General features: G+C 42.0%; 1 protein-coding gene across 6 annotated transcripts in view; it reads right to left on the reverse strand.

The window, feature by feature from the left end:
- The window catches only part of arhgef10la (Rho guanine nucleotide exchange factor (GEF) 10-like a), a 118,497-nt gene that overhangs the window by 31,829 nt on the left and 59,397 nt on the right, over window positions 1–27,271 (reverse strand). For all 6 annotated transcript variants that reach the window (XM_086086499.1, XM_086086498.1, XM_086086496.1 and 3 more), the window contains 2 exons: window positions 23,736–23,836; window positions 14,374–14,495 (listed from right to left, as the gene is read on the reverse strand). In XM_086086499.1, the coding sequence (XP_085942625.1) occupies window positions 14,374–14,495; window positions 23,736–23,836 (223 nt within the window). The remainder of the gene's footprint in view (window positions 1–14,373; window positions 14,496–23,735; window positions 23,837–27,271) is intronic.

A 27,271-nucleotide genomic window follows, 5' to 3' on the forward strand; every position in this document is an offset into this window, starting at 1 on the left:
GGATGGCAAACAATTTCCACCAGCTCAAATTGCTTTGTTATGTTAGTAGTCCCCGGACTATATGTGCTTATAATTGGGGGGTGCGAGGTGGTCTTTTCAATTTGTCTTCACGACGCATTCAAAAGGCCAAATTGTGCTGTGGGATCATGAGAACAACCAGCAGTTTTGTGTTCAAATTGGACTTCGGCTGTAAGGTCAAACATTTATCGCTCATATTAATGAGAAAATAATAGTCACTCATTTTGTAGGTGGGAGGTTTTGTGCAATTACCAGAGAAGCTAACAATTAGCCTAGCATTGTTTCTTCCTTCTTTTACCACGATTCATGTTTCTCCTTCATATTTTATTTCTAGCAATTTGTGTTCGTCATGTTGGAGGACGCCGCACTTCACTCCATAAGAGATGCAAGCACATACATGCGGATTTCAACAATCCATTAAAATGTTAAAAAATGGTGTATAGTCAACACCAGCATCATTCGCATATTTGCTGATCTTTTTCTCCGTTTTTGGCTTTGTCTAATATAAAAATATTGCTTTGGCGCCCTTTTGTGGTATCTTGATGCCAAAGAAGAAGTCAAGTGAGCGGAAGGGTTTTAATTAGTCAGGCCATGGCCCTGTCTAATAGGGGGGGAGTACTTTGCCGCCATCTTGTGGTGTCTATAGGCAATTACAACCCTTTACACTGGCTCCCAGTCAGCTGAAAAATAGATTCCAAAATTCTGCTACTGGTGTATAAATCACTCAATGGTTTGGGTCCTGAATATATTGAAGAAATGCTGATTGAATACAAACCCAGCAGGACTCTGAAATCTACAGACTTGGGCCAACTCGTCGAACCCAGAGCTTGAAGTAAACATGGTGAAGCTGCATTTGGCTGTTATGCTGCACACCAAATGGAATAAGATGACAGCCCTGAGTGTAAATGCTTTTAAATCCAGGTTAAAAACGTTGCTTTTTTTTCACGTACCTTTGATTAAGGTCTTTTAAACAGTTTTAAAGCATGGTTTTTCCTTCCTAATTATTATTATTATCTTTTTAATTTAACTTTCTTACGCTAAATGTTTTCAAATGTTTTAATATTGTCAATGTATGTTCTTTTCGTACATTTTGTAACCTACTTTTGTTTTAAGTTAACTACTGTGTTTGTTGATGCTTGCAGGTGTTGTTTTCTTGATTTACCCTAACACTTAATAAAAGCAAAAATGTATAAATAAATACGTAGCTGGGACTGAATGTCTGGACTCTGAAAAAAAAACATTAACAAAGCCAATTGCCAGTCTCATGTTTGAAGCCAAAGGCAATCTCATGGCGGGGGAAGCTGGCACGGGCGGCGTCGGCGTCGGCAGCGGCTCGGCGGAACAGGGGTACGGAAAAGGGTGATGAAGCGGGCAGGTGAGCTAATTAAAGCGAGATTTGTCGACGCGACCAGAGGGCAGCCCCCCGCAGCTGCCGGCGAGCGAAGACCCCGCGGTCTTGCCCTGCCCGCTACCCTCGGAGGGTGTCGGCTGGCCCACATGCTGAATGAAGAAGCCAGGTGCTTTTTGCCGTTGCTTCTCAGGGAGATGAACGTCTACGATGAGACTCGATGCTGTGAGGCAGAAGGGCTGGGATATCCATTCATCCGTCCATCCGTCTTTGATTGCTCTATATACTTATGATGACTATGAACGGGGGGGGGGGGGGGGGGGGGGGGCAATGGCAGGTCACATAAAGACAAACAAACGCTGGTGGAAAATTCAGTCTTCAATGAAGCGAGCAAGCACGTTATTGAAATGTGAGAGGGAGCTGGTGTACCTAATGTTCTGGCCATTGAGTGTATATTGCCGAGCATCGCCTACGGGGGGGAAAAAACGAAACAACCATTCATAAATTATAATACTGCATATTAAATTCAGTTCTTTTCCACCTCTGTAGTCAAGAGTGCTTTCCAATAGCCCGTACCGCCCTGGCCCCGCCCCCCCGCTTCCACACAACATTCTTTACACGCTCTAACAAGGACTAATAGAACATTTCCACTGTTTATTAAGTGGCAATTGACTGGTGATGGCACCCCCGCCCTCCCCCGATGGTGCCGCCGCCGCCGCCGCCTCGGGGCTACATGGCTGCAGCGCAAGTCAATAGTGGAGAAAATACTCACTTTCAAAGCATGGCAGCCCAAAATGTGTCAACGTGGCGAATCACGTGTGACATGACTTCATGAATGCAGTTTGGGCAGTTATTAATATGTTATATCTTCCACCCAAAAAACAACTAAAATGGTTGCAAACTGAAAAACGTATACAAATGTTCTATTTTAAATATTGCCATGGTCCCAAAAACATATTTATACGTTTTTTATTTTTTTTATGCTAGAGCATGCAAAAGGCTTTGATGCAGCCTCTGAACTGAAGAGGTCGCTTAAAGCAACGGTAGTTATTATAAAAAAAGAGTATAAGAGATCAACCAGAGCCATGTTGCAACAAGCTCTATTCCCCACTGTTTGAAACAGATTTGTGAATAATGATGGAGCTTAGATAATTGCTGCAAAACAGATAGAAATATACTTTTTTTTTTCCTGATGAAAGAAGAAAGAGACTAAATCTTCTTTTTGGTAGGTCCCGTGTTATTATAGCAATAGAACACAATATTCTGTGGGCCTTGCAAAATCAGTCAACATCCAGTAGAACAGGCGGGAGCGAAGGGGGTTGCTTCAGTCAAAAATGGCTGCCAGTATAATTTACTATGGCACACATGATGAACTCTTGTCACACTAACGTGCTGCAGCGCAGCGGTTGGGATTCATTTTCTCCGAGCTTTCACGATGGCAGTCTGATGCATTTTCGCTGGTCTCATCCGTTTGCCTCACAAAGTGTGAACGCGCGCACACACACACACACACACACTTGCGCCCGCAGCTGACAACCGTCACGCTGGGCCAGCAAATTGTTGTTTGCTCATTACGGTATGTCCGATACATCACGCTCCCTAATGAAGCTCACGCAGCAGGGCGGCGAGCATCAAGGTTGCTCCTTGACGTCGGGAGATTTGGTCATTTGGGCCACAGACGGCGCCGCAACCCCCGCCCATTCTTCGTAGCACTTCGAGCGCCGGCACTCAAAGTGCTACGGAGACGATAAAAGCATCGGAAGAAGCCCGATGGTTAAACTCCTGATGGGGCAGCTGTCAGTGCCGAGACGCGCTGAAAAGCGTGGTGATGTCATAATCACTGCGGCAGTCCCCCGTCTCCACGGCGACGCCGCAGCTCACGTCAACAAAATGAAGGAGCTCGCGCTGAAAATGTCACGAGGCAAAATGTTGCTATGCACGTTCACACGCACACGAGAAGAAGAAAAAAAAAATCAAGAAATGAGGAATTGACTTCTTCAAAGAAGTGAACATATGTACCAAACATAACGGAAGGCATGGTGTCCCACAGGGTTCCTTTTCGGGGTCTCTGCTGTTTTCATTGCATCTGCTGCCCCTGGCAGCCATTTTCACTGAAGCAACCCCCTTCGCTCCCGGCTGTTTTACTGGATTTTGACTGATTTTAAAAGCCCCACAAAATATTGCGCTTTATTGCTATGAAAACATGGAACCTACCCCAAAAAAAGATTAGAGTCTCTTCTTTCATCAGGAAACAAAGTATATTTGTATCTGTTTTGCAGCAAACAGTGACTTTGCTGGGGTTTTTTTTTGTGAGACTACTAAATGATATGGCAAGATTTTTTAAAACAAGTTTTACTTGAAATTGTAAAAAGCCAGTTGCCTCAAAGTACCCTGATGTCAAATCGTGTTTGTTCCGAGCATACTGCAGTTCACTCTATAGTGCACGTGTTGAAATGAAAATAGCACATAATGATGGACTTGCTTTTATTTGAGCCCTCTTTCCGCAATTTTGCATAATAAGAGGGTAGCAAATGAGCACGCTTTTTTGCAAGCTCCCCCCCCCCCCCCCCCCCCCCCTCTGGGTGGACAATTTGTTTCAGACGGCGACTCGACTTGCAGTCGGAGGCGTCGCTAAAAGTGTCTGTGATCCAGCGTAATTGACACGCTAAGAAATCGAGTCATCTGCACGCTGCCTGGCTCAGCAGCGGAAACCGTGTCCGCTAGTACGGCTAATCCGCGCACATTCACTCTATGCTGTTTGCATTTTTTTTTTTTAACACATTCTCCATCTTTCACGGAAAATCTTTGCCGTTTTTGCACCTGAACCACAGAAATAAAATTGATTACAGTACTTTGGTGCCATCTTGTGGAATCCTGTTGTTACTACGTTTAATCCCATTCATCGGCTATCCCCCCCCCCCACCCCCACCCCCCAATCACACACATTTATCATTGGGTGTGAATGCAAAATCTCAACTCAGGTTACTTTAATGACTGTCATACTGTCGTTTGTATAAAGTGCTAGCATACATATACTTTATTATTATTTGGGCTAGCATGCTAGCTAGTTCAATGGAAAAGCCTCATATGAAGGTGTTTTGTTAATTCCACTCCAGAATTTTGTTGATGCTTTACGCTACTTTTTGAGCTGTCAAAATATTAATCGATTAATCGACAAGTAATTGATCGTCAAATAGGTCGATAGCTATCAAGTAATAGTTTGGAGCCATTTTTTTTATTTAAAATGGTCCAATGATTTTAGCAAATCAATAAAAGCAATTGTTCACTGATTTCTGTAGTCCTTCATGAAATAAGACCGATTATCTTCTGTGTTTAATCAAAATAAGACATTTGCAAACATCTGTTTTTACTTTGGAAAATGATGACCGAACCGGTAACATAGTACAATATCAACCCCCCCCCCTTTTTTTTTGTATTACTATATGAATACAAAGTACGAAATAAACACCAATCACTGCTTAATGAACAGTCATCAGAAAAAAATGCTTTTGTAATACACTTTAAAATGAATCCGATGAGTCGATTAATCGATTGAATCTTCTTGGCGTCGGAGAACAGACGAGAGATTCTGCAAGGCACGCACACACCAACAAAACGTGGTCAGGACGCAAACAACAACGCGGCTGCTACGTTTGCCTGGAAGACGACTCGTGGCCATTTTGAAACGGCGAGGAACTGACATGGAGTCGTTGAAGTTTCCGACGACGCCCGGCGACTCGCCCGGCGTGGGTCTGCGGGAAGCACGGGTTGCTGGCGGACTCGACGCAAAAATATTCGTCAGACTTCCGTGCTCAACTTTCTTTCTTTCGTGTACTCACGCTATTATCAACAAACGGCAACAAAATTGGAACGTTTGTGCTGGTTTTCAAATGTGGCAAGTACGTCATCCTGTATTTTTTTCACACGGCAATCGCAGGATTTAAAAACAAACAAAAATGTTGTCGTTTTTGTTCCAATATGGCGCAGCCCTTTTGTCGGTTTTTGTTGGTGGATTTGAAAACGAAACTCAAGCGTTTCGGGGAAGCTAACGGCTAAGTTAGCCTGATGGCGAACAGGCTTGTGAACGGAGCACGTTTGTCTTTGTGCTGCGTTTTTCTTGCTTGTCCTGCTGGCGGAACAAACGCAATTTGCTGCTTTGTCTTTTCATGATCCCGTGTTGAGTTTCCAACCTGCTCTCACCTGCTTTCGGGCGTGGCAATTTGAAATGAGGAACGGGCAGACGGCTCGTTCCCGTTGAAATGGTGGATATATTTGTGAAAAACATGAAGATGGCAACGGCATTTGTGTGAATCATTTTGAGACCTAACTTTCCACCATCTTCTTGCCGCTCTGCTTGATTGTTGCCCGCCTGTGTTTGAATCTTGATTGATTGATTGATTGCGACGTGCTGGCGGATGTGTTCGGGTGCGATTGGTTTTGGTGCGATTGCAGCTGTCCTGTTGATTGCGCTCGGTTGAGCGATTTGCTTGATTTTCTTCCAACTGGAAAAAAAAACCGCTTTTGTAATACACTTTCAAATGAATCCGATTCGTCGATTAATCTATTGAATAATCGATAGATGAATGGATTCTAAACATATTCGATAGTGACAGCACTGGATTCTCCCTTGGGAATCGCCGTACAATTAAATAATGTTTTTGATGTTAGGGATGTCAATTATTTGTAGACTTTGGCAATTGGCAGCAGGCTTCCGAATGGGTTGGGGGTTCACTTTCGGGCGGGGAAAGTCGGCGTGATTCCAGTTCGTAGTTCCATCAGGAAATTCCATGTGGGGAGGAGGAAGTTCACCGCGCCATTAGAATTGTCATCCAAGTCGTAAGTTAAAAATCCCAAATCCAATTCTCCATCCCTGCTCCAGCTGTTTAGTGAATGAATTAAACGATTTACTGGGCACAGCGGGCCGCGACGACGTGACAATATTTGCATGCTGATGGCAGCGCAGCCTCTTGGGGTCTTTATTTACGCGCTTTTATTTCAATACACTTCAGGTTTCATCTGGATAATCACACACAAGCCAACTGTTGCCGGCTTCGAGAGAGCGCCGTTGCGTTGCCGGCTGGCGAGCAGGGGCAGCGCGGCGTATATATTTGCCGAGCCGGGGGTGGCCAAACGCCGCAGCCCTATTTGACATATCAAATCAAATTATGGGGAAAGTGTGAATCGTTGCCAGTGATGAGAAAGTTGGAAGAGAAAGTCGTCGACTAATCACGCTTCTCACTCAGGCCAAAAACACTTCAGGGGCATACTTTTTTTATTTTGCCATCACAAGCCCGTTCACAGTCTTGCCCGGTGGTTTAAGATGCCACAAAAAAAAGACGAAACAAATTTTAGTATTAAGTTCGTTTTTTTTTTTTTTTTTGCAGGTGAAAGAAAGAAGTCGACATATAGGTGAGGTAGTGCTGTCACTATTGAATATTTTTAGAATCGATTAATCTGTCGATTGTTCAATCGATTAATCGACTCATAGGATACATTTTAATTTTGCATTAAAGTGTATTTCAAATTGTTTATTAACCAGTGATTGGTGGTTATTTTATTATCAAATTAATCGATTATACTATTTTATTTCTATACGGTTCGGTCATTGTTTTCCAAAGATGTTTGCAAATATTATTATTTTGATTAAACACAGAAGATAATCAGTCTTCTTTCATGAAGGACTCCAGAAATCATCAGTGAACAATTCCTGTTGATATGCTGAAATCGGAGCATTTGGACAATTTTCAATTACAAAATGGCTTCAAACGACGACTGGATTATTAAAATAGTTGTCGATTAAATCGATAATCGATTACTTGTCGACTCATCGACTCATTTAGACAGCTGTAGGTGCTTGTACTTCCCAACTACTCTATACAATATTCTTTAGGTCTTGTGAATGAGTTAACGAGATCGTTCCTCTTGACGATTATTCATGACACCCTCCAGATCACGCAATAGAACTTAACACAATTACAAGAATTATTTCTGTCCTGTTAACCGCAGGGAGCACAACACAAATACACAGGATGACTTGAACTACTGTAATCTTTTGTTCTCACGGTATAATGCAAAAAGCAAAAAAGAAAAAACGACCTTCAAGGTCAAACGACCTTCAAAGGCAAACGACCTTCATGAAACACAGAAAGACACAGCAGCATTCCCTTTTTTCTTTGCTCATAACGTGTGCTTTGCTTCACAAATCTTCCTTCATCTGCTACTCGGGAGCTTCATAAATCCGCCGCTCACTGGGCAGCCCCCCCCCCCCCCGACCCCGGCGGCGGAAGCGGCTCGGCAAGTCCGTTTTGCGAGGCTGCGGCCAGCGCGGCGTGCCGCTGTGTAATCACTCCATCAGCAGGGGAAGACGGATGCGCAACACGCCCTCCCGAATAACACGCATCCGTCTAAACAAGTCCGCGCCCCGCGACCTGGCAGGTGTGATTGCGTGTGCTTTTCACAAAGGCAGAAATCACCTGTTACCTGCTAAGTGTGGAGGAGGGCAGCAAGCACATCCAAAAATATATTAAATATCGGTATCATTCTTTCTTTTCACTTTCAGTGGCAGGCAAAAATTGAGATTGGCTCCCTGTATTGCGCTGTATTCTAAAAAACACGAGACCCCGTACAAAGACATAAACAAGCATTTCTTGCGTTGTATGTTGTATGTGTCCAAAAGGGGCGTGGCCTCGTGTAAGACATGTGGCATCAGTTCGTCTGTGTGAGCGTCTCGACGAGAATTTTGTCATTCTCTATTCGTTAGGTTAACGTGAGCCAATACTTTGTAACTCACGTCTTACAAATGCAACTATGCCATCTAGTGGCAGAAAAATGACCTCAGCACAAATCTATTTCGCACTTTTTTTTACAGTACAGTACATCTTTTTTGTTTGAACTCAACTTTATGAATTATTATGAAATTACTGTATCAGGGTTTTTCCTGTGTGCAAAATTCAGCGGCGGCCACCTCCACCTAATTTGCTCGCCACCTCCAGCCTGAGCCACTGATATCGCTCGACACGACGCTCCAGCTGTGTTAATTGAGCTTTTAACTGCGTTTTAACTGCAGTTGCAGCGTTGCGCCATTATGGAGGCGCTATATCAACAGCAGTGCACCGGAAAGACCTGAAGCAAAAACCGAAGAAGATACAGCTTTCTTTATTTTTTCTCTTTAAACTTGAATGTACCGAAGAAGAAACCGATCATGGAGCAACCGTTGCACACGCCCATTTTCTGGTTGCGATTGAAGTCATGCGATTAATTACGATTAAACAATTTAATCGCCTGACACCTTACTGTAGTATTGATACATTCGTTTTTCAGCCACAATAACCAGTCCGGACCACACCCAAGACCCATCCAACGATCCACCAGCCATGTTATAAATATCAAGGATGAGTTCTTGTCATCGGCTTCATGCATCATGTCTGATAACGACAATATCACAATATTGCTATGATATTGAAATCGCCACCAAATCGTCATGCCATGAGATTAAAAGCAGCAAATCTGTTAAAAAGGCTAGGTTATGTTCCATTGGTGCAGTTCCAGCACCCTCTGGTGGTTAGTTTGCTATTGCAGCAACGTTTGAATTAGGCATGTTTTGGCCACCCACGTTTAACACGTTTTAGTTCCTCCACAAATTGTATCGATTCACAATGTGTGCACGCAATTAAGTGCTTCAATAGTAGCGATCGTTGGTCGTTTATGTACATCGAGGTTACCTTTTGTTTCTCTAAAACAATTTAGAAATGTGGTTGATAAAGCGTAACCCCGCCCCCAAAAAGTGATCATTAAAAAAAATGTGTGACAAAATTGGAGAATACTATATTTTTTCAATTCATATTTTTGACCTGACCCCAAAATTGATTCAAATGCAATATTTTGTTTGCTTTTACATTAACGCCCCCCCCCCCAAAAAAAATAATTGGTGACCATTTTCATTTCATTGGATTTTGCGCCAATTGCCAATCGAAACGGCGAACGATAAACAGATCGATAAACAACGTGGACGTGATGTAGAGCGCGGCGCATTAGCGACGAGGACGGAGGAAGAAGAAGCGGGCCGGCTTCCTAATCCCGATGCAGCCCAAACCGGTTTGTCATCGCGCACTTCAAAGCGTACATGATGAAATCCCCCCCCCCGAGGTATTAGAGGAGCGCTTGTCATCGCGGGCCCGTCCTCGCCTAATGCTCGCTAAACTCAGGCGGGCGGGAGTGCGTGGGGAGAACATGCGCCTCGACTGCTTGTACAGTCTCCGCGGCTTTGGATGGCGGAAATCTTTTAAGAGTTTCCAAGGAATGCGAGGCTTCCCGCCAACCAATTTAGGACTCATTATGTGGATCCTTCCACAGCTTCCGACTCGGAAACGGCGCGTGCACTGATGGAAAAAATAAAGCGAAAGATTTCAAATGTCTTGGATGGGGAGATGATTTTGCCGAGCTGACAGATTGTTGGCTTTCTTATCCATTTCTTGAGTCCAAGCTTTTGGAGGAACGCAACCGACATTTAAGTGTTCACCCCACTTAAATGTTACAATGCATCAATTTATGGGCCGGGAATCTTTGTCTCACGATTCGATTCCGATTTTTGGGTCTAGGATTCCATTCAGATCGGTTTTTGATTCAAAATGATTTGATTGACAATAATTTCGGCCCCAATTTAGAGATGTGCAAAGAATCATCACGATCTACTCCAGTCTGACTCGCTAATGCTAACTAGCGCGCTACTTGGCATAACTTGATCGTGACTTTTTCCTTCTACTCGCTAACGTGGCTACAACTTAACAGTGTATCAGAACGCGTGGAACCACACTGCCCCTCAGTGGCCTAATCGTGTACAACATGAACAGCGCTCCCCCCCAAAAAAGGCACGCACAAACAAGGGCAAGACAGTATAAAATAATTTAAATAAAATCGATATTGGCACATTTAAAATCGATTCTGAATCGTGATTCTTAAAATAATCGATTTTTTTGGCACACTCCTACATAAATTGTTCGGCTTTAGCAGCGCTCTTCTTCATGCAGTCCAGGTCACAGTTGCGTTCAATGACACCCCCCACCCCCTTCCCCAACCGCATCAGTCCAAGACGTCTTCATCTTTCAAAATGGCAGCCAGGGCAGAGGAAGCAAACGTGGACTAAAAAAACAATCGCCATGCGCTCGGTCTATTAGCGCAGATAACGCCGACACGGTGCGAAAGAGGGAGGGGGGGGGAAATGAAAGAGATAAATGGAGAGTCCGTCTGCTGGGGTCCCACTCAGCACCGCTGTGATAAGGTTTATCTCCGCTGGCTAACAAGTTGGCCCGATCGGCCTCTCTGTTTGCTGTTGAGCTGCTCACAGTCGTGGGTTGAGTCCCTCCGGGGGGGCGGAGCTACGTTGTTTGTGCCGCGACTGCTTTACAACTTTTTCTGTCTTTCCTCCACAATCTCTTTGCAGGGTTTCCAACGGTGCACGAGTAAACAAAAAGCCAAAATGGACGTGTGCATGTCCCAAAGGTGAAGATGCAAACACAAGAGGGAGAAGAGGTAGTAGAGGTGTGTGTGTGTGTGGGGGGGGGGGGGGGGGGGGCTGCTGCTGAGTTAAGCCCCTAATCACCGTCTGCTCTGCATGAAGGGCTTAGAGTCACTCCATTTAATGCCACCTTCTCTTTAGTCAAAAATGGGAAAGTTACACTGCCGCTAACTTTCAGGCAGCTCGCCCCTCCCCCTCCTGCTCCCCCTCCCTCCACGTTAAAGCTCCATCGACACTTATGCAAGTTCGTTCACACAATGAGTTATTATCATTCTCTTGACGTGCTATTCCTTCCACATTTCTAAACCGATTCCAACCATTTCATTCATTTCTAAATACTAACAAGTGTGCGAGTATGAAACGTCGTGTACGAAGTGTTGCTTGTACGAGGGAAAATACAATCCATTCTGTCTTTGAAGGCGGTTGTCAGTCGACTTTTTAAGAGCCGGGGGCTCAACTCAACAACGTGACCACGCCGAGCTGTGCCGCTAGTCGCCATGGTAACAATACCTGCATTCACCATTAAAGACATGGCCGCCCATTCAAAAACGTGTAAATACGTTCTATTTGAAATGTTTTAAGTGTCCCAGAGACGTATTTATAGGCAAAAATAAGCAAATATTTCTTCATCGGGTACTTTGAGTGTGTAAGAGCATTTGACTTGCTTCAAGAAATGTTGTCCTTAACTCATTTGCTCCCAAAAATGTCTAAATACGTTCTATTTCTAATATTACCATGCTCCCAAAGACTTATTATTATTATTTTTTTAATGCTACAGCATACAGAAGGCTTTGATGCAGCCTCTCAACACAAAGAACAGTTGAAGAAAGTAATTATTACACAAACGGCCAGCAGGCGGCAGCAGCAGCGCAAAAGCGATCAACCAGGGCCATGTTGCTAGGAGTGAAGGGGATTGCTTCAATGAAAATGGCCGGGAGTGAATGAGTTAATATGAAAAGAAAAATGCAATGAATTATGCCATCTAGTGGCAGAAAAAATGACCAACACAAATCAATCACACTCGTTTTTTACAGTGCATCTTTAAATTTTATTTTAACTCGAATTTTATGATTTATTATGAAATTATTAACGTTTTTCCACTTTTATGTTAACAACAGTATGAAAACTTTATTGTACATTTTAATTAAGCATTTAGAACAGATCTAAAATTTGTGATTAATCATGAATTAACTATTGAAGCCATTCAATTAATAACGATTAAAAGTTGATATACTATATTTCTCTTGCAACCGAAAGTACCTGGAGAAAAAAAACATGCGCGCACGGTGGCCAGATTCAAACCCAGAACCTCAGCTGCGAGGCTGACATGCTAACCACCCCCCAATGTGCTGACTTTTTTTTTTTTTTGCTTCCTTGTGCTTCGGAGTGGAATTGTTGTTGCGTAAATTCATTTTAAAGTGAAAGAACGGCAAATCGAATCGTTCCAAACCGCACGTAAGCAACAGCTTGCATCATCAGCTGGATGCATCACAGAAAATAAGCCGACAGTTCCGCAATGGCCTTTGCCGGCGTGCTCAGGTGCTTCATTTCTTTTGTGCAGGAAGTGGAGAAGACGAGCGCAAATCCCGCGAGACCCGGCTGGAAACGTATTAATTGACTTGCCGCCGTTTGCAGTCAGGTGTAACGCGCGTTGGTGGGGATACGTCTGGCGAGGCCTCGTGGGAAATCCCCCCCCCCCCCCCGGTCGCACCTGGCCGCACCTGGCCGACGAGCAGCTGATGCCTCGGCTAACCTCGGCTAACCTCGGCCTCTCGGCGGTGAGGCGGGCAGACGACGGGGGCCGGCGTCGAGGTCGTAATCCAATGTTGAAACACTGATTTACGCTCGGATGTCCCGCGGCCATTACGATAATTGCGCCATGACTTGATAACATTCTTCTCAGGTGGCCAAAGTAATTTGACTAGCAGCGCTGGCTCGTTCCCTCCGCCGCCGCCGCGCTCAGTAAGAGCGTCCGTATAACCGCATTAGAGGGATTGAAAAAGTGCTGGGAAATATCACTTTTCAGGCCCCCGCAAAGTGATTTCAAAGCATTTCCACACACTTGTAAAAAACACTCGGATGAATCCCACACCTGCGCTGCAGCTCTGATGGATATGTCTGAACAGCATGTATAGGATGTAGCGGGCTCAAGTCACATGGCTTTTCCTGTGGGGGAGGGGCGGAGTTTTTCTTACCTTGTTCTGAAGTCACGTCAGTTTTTCAACTGTGGCTGTCGCTTTAAGATCGTGCACGTATCCTTTCATTTGGATTTCATTGAGTTGAATTTTCTCAACCTTATCATATTTTCCCCTATCCTGGTTTTATGTTGAGATTTGAGCTTGGTTTTCAGCTTTTCCTTTGATTTTTGTTTTCATTATTTCTCGCACGGATTTGCCTAATGTATGAAAGGTTCGATAGCGGTGAGTCTCAAAGTGGAAGTCAGCGACATAAAAATCATTGCCCAAGTACAGTTCAGATGTATTTAACCTTTGAGTTCCATACATAAACAACTGTGTGTTTTTTTAAACATTTATTTAGGTCGAATTTTTATTGAACTTTTTGAAACACTATTTAAATACCCCCCCTCGCAATATCCTATAATGGTGACTTAAAACAATATTAAATATAGGGGAGTGCTAAGTAATTTTTTTAGGTGGTAAATGAAGTAAAAAGTTTGAGAAGCACTTGTTTGCAGAAATAAACTTGCCTTGCCTTTAATTAGCCATAAAGTGAGATGAGTGAATCCCTATCAACAAAATCTGTATTAGACTAAAGATTAAGTGACTATGGAGGGAATAATGGCGGCAGTTAAAAAAAGAAAATAAAAAAAAATGAAAAAATCCCTTCTGAGGCCAGATCCTCAAAGAACCTTTGCAAGGTCGGTGAGTTACGGCGGACAAAGACGAACAACCTTGAAAGAGATCTTTTGAACCAGCGAGGTTAGGGTTATCACCCATGTTGGCGATTCGTCTTTGTCGGCACGATTACACAAAAAAAACCAGCGGCCAATGTGAGTGCAAACCGGTAGGAGGCACGAAATGAGGGAAAAGGCATTTAACGCAGGGGGGGGGGGGGGGGGGGGGGAGTGGCGGGGGAGATCAATTTAACATGGCGACGGGCGTCATCTCTCACACTGGCAGAGGGTAAGGAAAAAAACGAGGTTGGCAGAGTTGTGTGATGTATTCAAGCAACACCTGCTTTCTCTTTTGTAAAAATGGATTTATAGGAAAGGGTTGTTCGAAATAAGGTGTGGTATTTCAGTCTTATGCATTTGATAAACTCCATTAAATCCTCCTGTCAAATAGTCGGAAACATTGAAGGCGATCCTTTTATAGATTGCGGCGGTTATCATAAACAACTATTAGTCATGTGACGCATTGGCGTTAATATGCGTGACTAAATACGCCGCGCATGTTTCAGACTGCGGCCTATTTGCATTCAACGTATTTACTTGCGTTGTTCAAGGTGAAAGAGGAGCAAATGAATGACTTACCTTCCTTTCGGGGGACTTTGTGGCAAAAACGGGCATGTGGCAGGTCAGAAGCGGACACCAAAACGGGGCCGTGGCCTTGCCCTCGTGCTCGCCGTACAGCCAGCCCGGCGAATTCTCCTCGCCTGGACAATTCAAAAAGACGTTGACAGAATAAGCACAACTCGGGATGTACAGGCTTCTTTCCTCACAAAGAGAAAAATCAAAGGATGCAAAGTTCCACATTCGTCACGATTTTTCTTTTCCGATTCAATCCAAGTCAGACAGAAAGAATAAAAGCAGAAGAAGACGAAATATTCAAGTTCCCTGTGGTCTTGTTAAACCAAAACGACTCCAGTTTCAAATGCTCTTCCCTTGAGGGCCAGATTGCGATTTGTCTCTTTGACTGACATAAAGAGCCAACTTGGCTTCCCCAATTCAAAAATTCAAAAGCTGTGTGACGGTCTTCTCCTATTTGGCCCCACAAACACACGCAGGGCCTGAGAAAATGGCGCCAGAAATGTTAAAAACATTCTTCTGAGCTCACTGAAACATTTTCACGCTCATGGTAAAATGATTGTCCTGACTAAAATTAGACAAAAATGTTGACAGGTTTGTTGACTAAAACGAGACAAATAAAAAAAAAAGGGGGATGAGGTTGACTAAATGTCATCAAATCGAACAAGCGCAATTAGAACTGAACTAAAAGTGAGACTAAATTGAGAAATGGCTAATAAAATGCACACGACAACGTAGCATAGCAGAATAGTGAAAGTGACATCTTATTTAGACGAGTTCCATCGATCAGTTTGGCGAGACAGTCTCGGGGGTTCAGTGGAGGTCAAGACACACCCCAGCTGAAATGATTTGTGATGATACCGCTCGCTTGGCTAATATTTGCTGCAGGGAATTTTGTGGCAGTTGTGATGGCACGTCGTGTGATTTTTTAAAAAATTATTATAATCCCGGGCGGCACGGTGGCTGACTGGTTAGCACGTCCGCCTCCCAGTGCAAAGGTTGTGAGATCAAGTCCGGGCTTCGGCCTTCCTGGGTGGAGTTTGCATGTTCTCCCCGCGCTTGCGTGGGTTTTCTCCGGGTACTCCGGTTTCCTCCCACATTCCAAAAACATGCATGGCAGGTGAATTGGACACTCCAAATTGTCCATAGGTGTGATTGTGAGTATGGTTGTTCGTCTCTGTGTGTGCCCTGCGATTGGCTGGCAACCAGTTCAGGGTGTACCCCGCCTACTGCCCGAAGCCAGCTGGGATAGGCTCCAGCAACCCCCGCAACCCTTGTGAGGACGAGCGGTACAGAAAATGGATGGATGGATGGATGGTATTATAATCCCTTCATACTATCTGTCGCGGAGAAAAAAAGGAAAGTGGTTGGACGGATATGCGCAATACGAATTCACACCGAACGTATGGTGTTCCACAGGGTTCAGTTCTGGGGCCTGTGCCGTTTTCATTGCATATGCTGCCGCTGGGTCCCATCTTAAGAAAACAGCCATGAAGAGGTTTCTTCTCTCCTGCAGTCAAGTTGGATTTTAAAGTCAGGTCTTTAGAGCTGCACAGCACCCCCCCCCCCCGCCCCCCACCCCCCACCAGTCGTGTTGTGGGGCCGTAGCTCAAAAGACAAGAAGAGTGCGGGGCGGCGACGGGCGGCAGTGAACACAAATTAGCCTTGACCTTCAGTCTTCCCAACCTGGTAATGATGATGAATAGCAGTAAACAACATTAACGAGCCCTCACACACCGGCATGTGTCCTGTAGACATGCAATGTAGGACTTCTTTATTATTATTATTTTTTTTAATGGCTGCACTCTTAAACTCCTCAACAAGAAGGCCACCTCGACACTTTTTCCACTGCGCCACATCTTTTTGAAGGTGAAAAGGGTCAAGTAGATGTGTGGGCACATCTACTTGATTTTTCTTCACTTGGCGTCAAGAATGAACAGCGCTAAGTACAACCTGAGCGCACCAGTCGACATGATGAAATGAAAACATTGACGCTATTTCACTGTCATTGTGTTTGTTTTATAAGGACAAATGTATGGAATGATTGCATCATTTGTGATGAACACGGGTTTGCCAGAAGTTGGCCTTCATGTCAGCTTCCTGGCGGTAATTACAGGACGCTTCTGTGACCTACCGTGTCTGCACGCCGGTAACAACCAATCAGCGAGTGTGCAATGTAATTATAATTGAACTAATACATTATTTAATGTTATTTGTATGAATATTTTAAAGATAGAAGAGGGGACCCAAGGACACACGGCTAACCTTTAGACACTCACCCGAATATCAGCATTTTCTCAATTAGAGACACACACACTTTGGCCTTAATTGAACAAAATGCCCCCAATTAACTTAACGTGGAATTTGTCCGAGGATATAGTCAAAGTCAACGTTTCGCGCGCGCGCGAATCTCACTACAATGTCCCATTTCCATTGTACACTTTGCAATGACAATAAAGTTTTAAATTCTAATTCATTGTACTTAAAGTGTATCATTCAACATTATATACATATTTTATTAGGATATATAGGTTGGTTTTTTTTTCACATTTTTTTTTTCTTGAGATCTACACCAGGTTTATATGAAGGACAAAAACTGCCAAAATTAAAAATGAATATATGCCTAAATAAATAAATAAATGAATAAAAGTATGATAATATAATTCAAGAATTAATTAAGAATAAATATAAATGTAAATTACACAAAAAAAAAAAAAATATATATATATATATCCATGAATAAATAAATAAATAAATAGATAAAAGTAAAAAAATAAATACAAAAATAAAAACCGAGATTCAAGAAATAGAAATAAATAGAAAAATAAATATAAATGTTGAAATAAATACAAAAATAAATATATAAGTATAATTAAATATCAATCAATAAATAAAAACGCTCTGCTCTCATTATTTGTTTCATGCTGCAGACGCTCTGTCAGGACGAAATGTTATTCAAATGAGGGGGCGTTCCTAAGCGTGTCTTGGGTTGGACTCTGCCGTTGCAAACTGCCTGTCATTGGTCGAGTGAGCGGCTCGGCGGCTTGCATGAAGAGCTCCAGCAATGGACGGCTATCTTGTCCACTGTCAACACGACTTGTTGTCGAGCAACTCAAGTCGCAAATTGTGGTTGTATTTCATTTTTTTAATGATATTTTTATTTATTTTATTTTTATTTATATATCCGTTTTTATTTTCACTTTTACTCATTTTTTTTATTTAGTCATTTATTTATTTTAAATGTTGGCAGTTTTGGTCCTCCATCGGTTTAATCCCAGTGGATTATGTTTGAAATACTGGTCCCTGAGCTTGAACTAAAACTAAGACTTAAAGTATAAAGAAAGCAAGATAAGCCTCGTAGTGTTCCTAAAGAAACAACATGTGGTCGGGAGAGTCGCCCTCCCCCACGGCGTGCTCTCGTTACCAGACGCATTCAAGAGTTGTGATCGTCCCTTTAGGAACGCTCCGCAGGCTTACCTTGCTTTCTTTATAAGCGTTTCACATTGCTCGGCAGAGAGCGAGCCGCCATTCTACCTCACTACCCACTGATTGCGTTGGAGACGTAAATAACAATGGCGGCGTACGTCCAAATCAAGTTTCTACAAAATGTATTAAACTGGAAACGATTTTTTTTTTTTTTTAAATGAATCTCATAGTTATGCTAGTAACAACCAAATAAATAATATAAAGCAAACTTGTCAAGACAATCAGGGTTCCTTTTAAATCCAAACATTAACGATGCCTCCGGTTGGAGTCTTGTGCTGATGAAGATTAATTTGCAGAGCACGTCTCTTCCGTCAGTGCCGCCATCAGCTTCAACATCCCTCTCCCCCCCCCCCCCATCCCCTCGTCCCTCCCCACCCGTGACACAGAGGCCAAAGATATGGACTAATTAAATACAGCAGTGCAATTGATATTTCAGCATGGATCAATGCAAGTGCGGAATCTGTTAATTAAATCCTTGATAATGTTTATTCATCATAAACATTTCCCACGTTTGAGCGTGGCGAGATAGAGTCGGGGGGGGGGGGGTCTAGGGGTGGGGTGGGGGGGGTATATATTGGGCGGCCGCGTGTGTGAGAGATAATCGCAGCCGTTTGACAGATTAATTTCAGGGCTGTGCAAACATCCTTCAAGCGCGCGCCCGCTGAAAGCCTCTTTGTTCTTCCGTCTTGAATGCTTGGAAGGATGAAAAAAAAATAAAAAAATAAAAAGTTGATTCGTGGAGCAGATATGCTTCAGCAGCACAAAAGAGGAGCAGATAAGCCTTACATGCGATGTTAAGATGATGTTGTTTGAACCCATGCGATTGCCATGGCAACCCGGCAATCACGAGTGCCGGGCGCCGATGAAAAGTAGAAGCCTCCGAGGCAATGCGCTGCCGTGGATTTGGTGGACGTGGGCACGAGGGCAGGTGAGCAGCGCCGAGTGGATTAAGGACTGTCGGTGTGTGCGTGAAAAACATATGGTGGTGGGTTTTCAAAACTTTTTGGAGACAGGCATGCTTTAGAGGGAGACATTTTCCCAAGGACCCGCAACCCCTGCATAATCCTCATTGCTGATGCCAACTCAACATACAGTGCAACTTCAAGTGTACCAGGGACGGGAATTTATAAGCATTTAGCGATTTCAGTCAGATTCTTTAGCAATTGAAAGGGAATAAAAAGGATAGCAATGTAGCCACGGAGCTAACACAATACAAAAATACATCAAAATAACTATATAGCTTCGGAAGCTGGAGGTACGTTTAGCGATGATACTTTTCCTTTAAACTAGTGCTGTCAAAGTTAAAGCGTTAACTAATTAATTAATCACAAAAAATCATGTATTAATGCATATTAATCACCCTGTTAATTTACATTTTAAATCAGGCCTGAAATCCTTTTTATTTATAAAAGCCTTGACAGCGGATGGCTACGTTGGAAGGTAGCACAGGTTGTGTTTGAGCAATAAACATAACTACGAGCATTCAAGTGAAGCCTTTAATAAATGTTTGTGTATGACATTCAGAATATTAGTTCATGTCAAACTATCGCGGTCATTTATTTTCTATTTTAAGTTATGCAAGTAATTAACTGATTAGAAAAAGAGGAGAAGGAGCGTGTGCAGTGGATCAAAAAATGTTGAAGGCGTCCTTATAACATTAAATGTTGAAAGAATTAACACAACTTCAAATTTGGCGAGCAAAAAATGTTGATTAAAAAAAGCCTTTTTAATGAAGCGATAAATCGTGATTAATAAAAATTCAAAGATGTGATTAATCTGATTAAAAAACGTAATCATTTAACAGCTCAATTTTAAACATAAATAAAATGAGCAATTATCCATCCAAACAATTAGTAAACCTTTTTTAACAACAAATAAATTGTTTTAACCTTATTATTTAACCTTCGCGGGGCGGCATGGAACGTATATCACCCGTAAAAAGTGAGGGAACTGTATATAATATTTGCCCAATGTTCTTCACAAAAAAAATAAGGAAAACGACTGTACTGTATTTTGCCAGGATATGGAAAGCCATCATTTTCCAAGATCAAGTTGGAATATTATGATATTAAAGTCAAAGTTTACAAGGGAAGAAAATAATAAATCTAAAAAAATACAACTGTATTCTCATCATATTACACATTTTATTCTGGAAAAGACACATTTATTCTCGAAAATAAATAGGACTATATTCTACCCCAAAAATATGGAGAAAAAACAAACAAAATAAAAAACACACTTTATTTCTGTAACAATTCCAGATTTGCGGTCATACGTCGCCATCAAATCGTCTCTTTTAAAGCTGCAGTATGCAAACTTGTAATATTCATCTGAAGGGCTTGTTGGTGAAGCAAGCGAGGGGCATATTTAGCCAAGCAGCCGCAGGCGAGTGCCCCCCCCCCCCCCCCCCCCGCCTGCCCTGTTTGCTCCCCGCAGTGTGGCTGATTGCACGTCTCAATCATCCCAACAGCCCCGCGTCCCTCCTTTCCCCTCCCATAATGCATCAGCCTCGCCGCCGTCTAAGTCTGAGACCTCGACCCGAGCTCGGCGGGTTAGCGATTCATTCCGCAAGTGGCAAAGCCCATTAATTAGGAAACGCCTCAGGCGACTTCATAAAGACCCCCTGGCAAACCGCGGTGGCGCACTGCGCCAAAGACACGACGTCAATTTATACCACAATGAAAATTTGTTTTTTTTTTTTGTTTTAATTACTTCCACCGTTCACGTACAAAACTAAATACAGATGAACTGTACTTAAATGTAATTTACTGGAAGTTTAAGACGATGTAATGTTATGTACAGTTTGAACATCTAATTTAGTGATTCTTTTGTATATCACTAGAGGCAGCAAGCGTACCACACTGAGAATTACTACGAGACAATTCTTTTTTTTTTATGCTTAAGTCATCCAATATGTAGGGAAGAGGATTAGGGCCACTGAAGTGAAAAAAAAGGGTTGGCAGGATTCTCACTTATTCTTAGAATTCCGAATTTAATCTCAGAATTCTGACTTTTAAAGTGAGAATTTTGACTTTATTCTTAGAACTCTGACTTTAATCTCAGAATTCTGACTTTATTCTTAGAATTCGGACTTTTCAAGTGAGAATTTTGACTTTAAAGTGAGGATTCTAACTTTGTGATGTAGCGCTATGAATTGTGGGGGAAGCCAGAAAGTCAGAATTGTGTGATTAACGTGAGAATTCTCCCTTTAAAAAGTCAGAATTCTGCCAACCCTTTTTTTCTTATACTTCACTGGCCCGAATCCTCTTTCGAAAGGCAGCGTTCCGTCGAGCAAAATGCCTTATTGATGAAACTTCAACAAACAAATATATCAACAAGCGACGTTAGCTCACCCTTGAGAGCGCCGATGGTGGTGAGGAAACCCCCGTGCCGGCGCACCGTCCGTGAAATTGAATCAACACCTCCTTTGTTGTAATTACATTTGCTTAAATGGGAAGGCAAAGTGTGGGCGTACTACAATGAAGGCGATGTTGCCAAGCTGACGACCATGATGGCGGTGATCTAACCTTTAACCTCCTTCCTTAACAAATGGACTTGAAAGGGGATTGTTGGGATTTGATCATGTTTTACGCTTTTAGTATTCGTTCACCTGTTGTATGAATGGTGGTGTAGCAATGAACTTGCCTTGCCTCACTGAGTGACATTGAAGTTTAAAAGCTGCTGATGGGGCAATATAAAAACTTATTTTACTGTCATTTTATGAAAGGCATCTGGCTCTTGTATTTTTTTCATTTCATGAACACAAGGGCGGCACGCTTGACTAGCGGTTAGCACGTCCGCCTTACACGCTTCTGAGGTCGGCGGGAGCACACGGGGTGTTCTCGGGGTTAATTAACATCGTTACATTACAATGACTTTAATCTTGTACAATTACGATTTTTTTCTATGTAAAGTATTTTCTTTTCTTGAAAACGATCATTTCTATCAACATTTTTTTATCTAATAAAATGTGTTTTTTAATTTATTATTATTATTATATTTCAAGTTATCAATTTTTTTCCCCCTTAGAATTTGGGCAACTTTTTAACTCTTATGGCATTTAGGGGTATTATTTGTACATGAAAAATAATTAAGCTATGAAATTCATTCTGAACAAAATATGTACTTTTTACTGCTGAAAATGGCTCAATGAGTCAAGTATCCCTTCAATTGATATTAGGACTGCAAGTCGATCCGGATCATTTTAATAATCGATCAATTTGTCAATGAATCTCAATCTGAACCTTTATCAAAAAACAATACATTGTTTCAAACTGACAGTGCACAAAGAGAAATTAATTATGATTGAGTGACATGTCCGAAAAATCAATAAAAATGTTAACCTTCTGCTTTCATGGAGGACTACAGAAATCAAATAATATTTACTGTTGAAAAGCTGAAATTTGGACAATTTTAATATAAAAAAAAATCTCAATGATTCATCGATTGTCAAAAATGATTAGCGGTTAATGTGATAACTGACTAGTTGTCCATTCATTGATTAATCGTTGCACCTTTAATTGATATCATAAAATGATGACTATCTTGGAAATAATACAATATTCTCATAAGGTAATCTTAACGTTTGATCACAACATTACAACTTTTTCAATTTTCATTTTTCATTTCATTACCTCACCCGCGCATAACTGAAATGATTTTGGCACTACTGTGCCGTTATTTCTGTCCTCGTTGACATTCTTCTGGCATCATTTTGGCTGCGGCTATCACCCGTACCCACTCGCTGCACCTACGCCAGCGCCCCTCTGGAGCCGCCTGCTGCGCGCCTGATAAAAAGGTGCGAGCGAGCGAGCGAAGACCGCGAGCTGCCTGAGCGTTCCGCCGCAGTCAGTCGACAGCCCGCGGCTGCCATCCGAGGTTGGCGTTGCGCGCCGAAGGGATGGCGTCTCGGCGCCCACGGATCGCTTTTGCGAGCAAACGCGCGCAGTCGGTGCGGGCAACGTATGAAGGATGCAATCTTTCGGGTCTCCTCTTGACCCTGGCCAACCGGATTCTAAGTGCTTAAAACGCACGCAAATGCCTTCGCCTCAGTGCTGCTGTGACCTCCGAGATGCGCAGAGGCAACAAAGAGATACAATACGAGCACGTACAAGCTATGTTATGTGCTTGACCCCCCCCCCCCCCCCCCCAAGTACCAGGTCATCTGCAGAAATTCTATGCATTCATTATAATGGTGATGATGGAGAATCAATTTATGCTCCACTGTAAATCTCAAACCTGGAAACAACTTTAATGATGCCCATCCACCAGTAGGTGACATCATTGCCCTATTTTATACAAAATAAACACAGTTTGAGAGTTTATGGGAGTAATGGCTGCATTTTGTGCAATCTACATTTTTAATAAAAGAACCGGACACGTCAGAAAGGAGAGCGTCTATGCCGTCATTTGTCAGATTCGGTTTATATATGATTAAGGAATATAATATCGTGTGGGTATTGAACATTTTGAAATTTTCTAAAACGGCTCAAATGAGTTAAAAAAAAATTCTGTTTGGTTGAAATGAGAATGTAAAAATTAACACTGCCTTTCATTTGAGTGACCATCATGTGTTTGATATTAAAAATCAATGGACGCACTTTTCACTTTGAAACAACTAATTCAAACCCCAAATCGGAAATATGATCATATATGAAATACGTATCGATGTTTTTTTTAAGTTACAAAAACGTACCTTTTGTAACAAGGACAATGTTAATTGACAATCTTTTTTCCTCAATTACTCTTGCATTATCGCTATTTGCGGCGGGGCGTAATCCTTTAATACCAGTCATCATTAGTCGGCTGTATTTTAGGAATTATTCTCCCTTCATGTGTGTGCGCGTGTGTGTGTGTGTGTGTGTGTGTCTGCATCCTCCTACGTTGAGCAATCTTGGCCAAGTGCAGCCGGTTGACCCAGGAGATTTTGCTGAGCGGGTTTGGCGTGTTGAAGACCACCATGAAACTGACGGGACGACCAGACCTTCAGAAGAAGAACAACAACAAAAACAACAGGTCAGTGATGTGCACACGTTTTTATTGACAAAAGTTCCAAAGGCTAGCAAAACAACAATCCATGTCTAGTTCATCCAGTATAACATATTCATTGGAAGTGATGACTTTTGTATCCTATTTGTAAACTGCGTGTACGTGTAATGCACCATATTGACATCATATCTACAATAATCACGCTGTATTTCATTTAATGGTGCATTTTTTTTTTCTTCCCATTTGGAAGCGACCTGATTCCCACACGTCGCTTTCTGTTTGATTTCTGCCGTGACGCATATCGCGGACATGGAATTGGAATGTTGCGAAAGTAAACGCAGCCAAAACTCAGCAGAAAATGTCACTCAAAACCTCGAGGTAGGCGCTTGGCTTGCTCACTGGGGGTCTTGTCGCCGCTGGCATGCATTTAAGACAAGTTGGCGTTAGTTTGGGCTGCCAAATGATTACAAGCGTGCCTCCAGCGGGACTTTAAATACTTTGAATAGTGGCTTAAAGACCATACGTTAAGTGTGCAGTGGCTTCAGGACATGGCCAGGTAATTAGAGGATGGGGTGGGGGGGGGGGGGGGTCTGGATTAGCGATCAGGAGATAAAGACGTTTTACTCTTGACATTCTTTGTTTTCATCTCGTGGTATCGATTTGCAATTATAAACTGTTGACAGTCTGCTGCTAAGATTTAATTATAACTGTTTGATTTTAGTTATAACTGTTTAGATTTAGTCATAACTGCTTTAATTTCCTCAGCAAAGCTTGATGAGTGTAACAATGTGACGGAACGTTTGAAGATTCGTCCTTCCTTTTCCCACGTAATTAGCCATCCGTTTTGGGGGAGAAAATGTGCTAAAAAGGATTCCTTTGTAAAGTTGTATTCGCTGCAAAGGTGCCACTTTCGTCTGAGACCTACTGTATTTCCACATCAATCGGCCATCTGTCCATGTGTATTGAATACTGTCTGTCTTGCTAGAGGGGCGGGGCTTAAGGGCAGCAAAGGAGGAAGGGGAGGGGTTTTTGGGGGGCCGCTGTGCTGAAAGTATAAGAACGAATATAAGTGGGAGGGGGGGACACACTGGCAAGGGGAACTTCAGCGTTTTGACTGTAACTTGTCTGTGTCCAGAAATTTCTGTAAAATAAATCCTTCGAAGGACCTGTTCACCGATCTCCAGTCTGTATTCAGAAAATCAACATTCTCATTATCCGGAATAGGACGAACACGCGGAAAAACTTAAGGATCGTTTTCTAACAAAACCCTGGCAGATTTTCCCTTTTATGTTATACTGTATATATAAATTTCTGTGAACAGTCAATTGCAAGAAAACTGCAGGATATATATATTTTAAAAAAAAAAGTCCTATACCTAAGTAAAATTCTTTTTTCAAATGAATTTATTACCAAAAAAAACATTTTAAAAGGATTGCTTTATGGTTTTATGAATTGATACCGGGCTTTGAAAAGGAAAACTGATTTGATTTCATTAATAAATTTTTTAAACACAGCCCTAATAATTGTGTTTACATCAAGGTTATTTTAGTTAACGAAAACTAACGAAAAAACAAACTAAAATTGCAAAAACAATTTTGTTAACGAAATAAATTAAAAACTAAAATGCTTTTTAAAAAACGAAAACTAACTGAAACTACATTTTATGTAACCCATTTTACTATTATTAAAGCAAAAATGTCTTTGGTAATTAATTTAATACATGAGCCTTTGGGGATGATTTTAAATGTGATTTTAAGTAGATTTTTTCCCGATATTAACCGGAAGAAGGACGCTCGAAAGTGTGTCACAAAGAAGTGACATCATCTAGCAGCAGCCAATAGAAAAGCACCTTCAGATGACATCACAGGCATTTGCCTCCAATGGCACGGCTCGCCTACTTTTTGTTTAACTCAGCCAAAATGCACCGCTAGATAAGAAATGCAGTACTTTTTTTAATTTTACTATGGTGTTTATTAAATATTGTGCACAGGTAATAAAAATTTTTTTTTTAAAGAAAAGTAATATTGAAACTAACTAAAACTAACTACAATTAAGTATTTTTTAAATAAAACGAATACAAACTAACCGAATTACCTTGAAAACTAATTAAAACTAACTAAATAAAAAATAAAAAAATTTAAATTAAAAATGAATATTCCAAAACTATAATAACCCTAGTTTACATCTTTAGCTGTAAACTACTTAGAACTGGGTCCTGCACTATATGTACTTTTAGTTTTGTGATTGTGGTGAGGTGTAAAGGTTGTTATTTTGTTGTTGGGGATCCAAATGAATAAAAAACAAACAAACAAATCTCCTTCTGTACAAAATGTAAGTAACTTGCCACGTCTGCTGCTTTCAACAATGAAGCGTTCCTGCCGAAAGTCATGTCATTTATTTGCGGGTCTGGGTTAGAGAAGGACAGGTATTTATTGCTAATTGCGGGAAAACAGAGGTCCCCGAAACACAGTTTGGGAGTCTTATTGATTTTTAAACGGACACAAAATGCTTCCGTTAGATGAAAGCAAAGGAACGTGTTCCCGAGCTAGCGAGCATTATTTCTTCATTGGAATACTTCACTGTGACAAAGCAAGGGTCCCATGTTGCTTTGAAACAATTTATCATCCATGGCGGCAACTTTCTGTCAAAATTGACGCAATCATACACGATCACACGTGATCACAGCATTAGTGCAGGTAACTTAATATAATGAATATTTTTCTTATTCTAAAACGGTAGAATAAATGTACATAAGTTATCCCATTTTTACTCTTATAGTATTGCCAAGCATTGAAGCAAAGCATTTATTCAGCGGCATGACCTGGTTTTGAATTATGTGAGTTGGAGTCATCTGTGAAGAGCGCAAAGCCTCGTGAGATGGATGCTCCCGCAGCTGCAGGAATTTTGCCTTAACACAAGATAGCGGCTGAAACACTTTGCGGATGAGCTGTTGAAACCTTCAGCGCCGAAGAAAGACACGTCTGTATTATCTGCACAATGACTTATATCCGTGATGGTTGCTGCTGTGTTTAGAGCAGCAACAGCTGAGTAACTTGGGAATGCCCTGTAGAAAAAAAATATATATATATGTTGTTTATTAAATGTTCTAGGTTGACTGAACTTGACATAAAACTATTGATTTTGAAGCATAATCTGACACAACTCTGTCAAATCTGCTCCTTTTGAGCGTTCAAACCAAAGATATTTTTTTCGAAACCGCTTTGCATCTCGGCCATCCTCGTTTAACGGGCCAAGCGAAGTCTCCAGATGGCGCCGGTACTCGCCACAGATCAAAAGATTTCACAGGACGACACCGGGGAAGCGTGTCAGCACGACATCCAAGCGGCGGTGGATGACAGACGCTCACATAAGAAACAATCACTCATTAATCTTTCGTCCGTCCCTTGGGAATAAAATGCCGTAACCGGGA

This window comes from Leptonotus elevatus, chromosome 10 (genome assembly GCF_054856555.1).
Source record: "Leptonotus elevatus isolate MCC_2025b chromosome 10, RoL_Lele_1.0, whole genome shotgun sequence".
Lineage (NCBI taxonomy): Eukaryota > Metazoa > Chordata > Actinopteri > Syngnathiformes > Syngnathidae > Leptonotus > Leptonotus elevatus.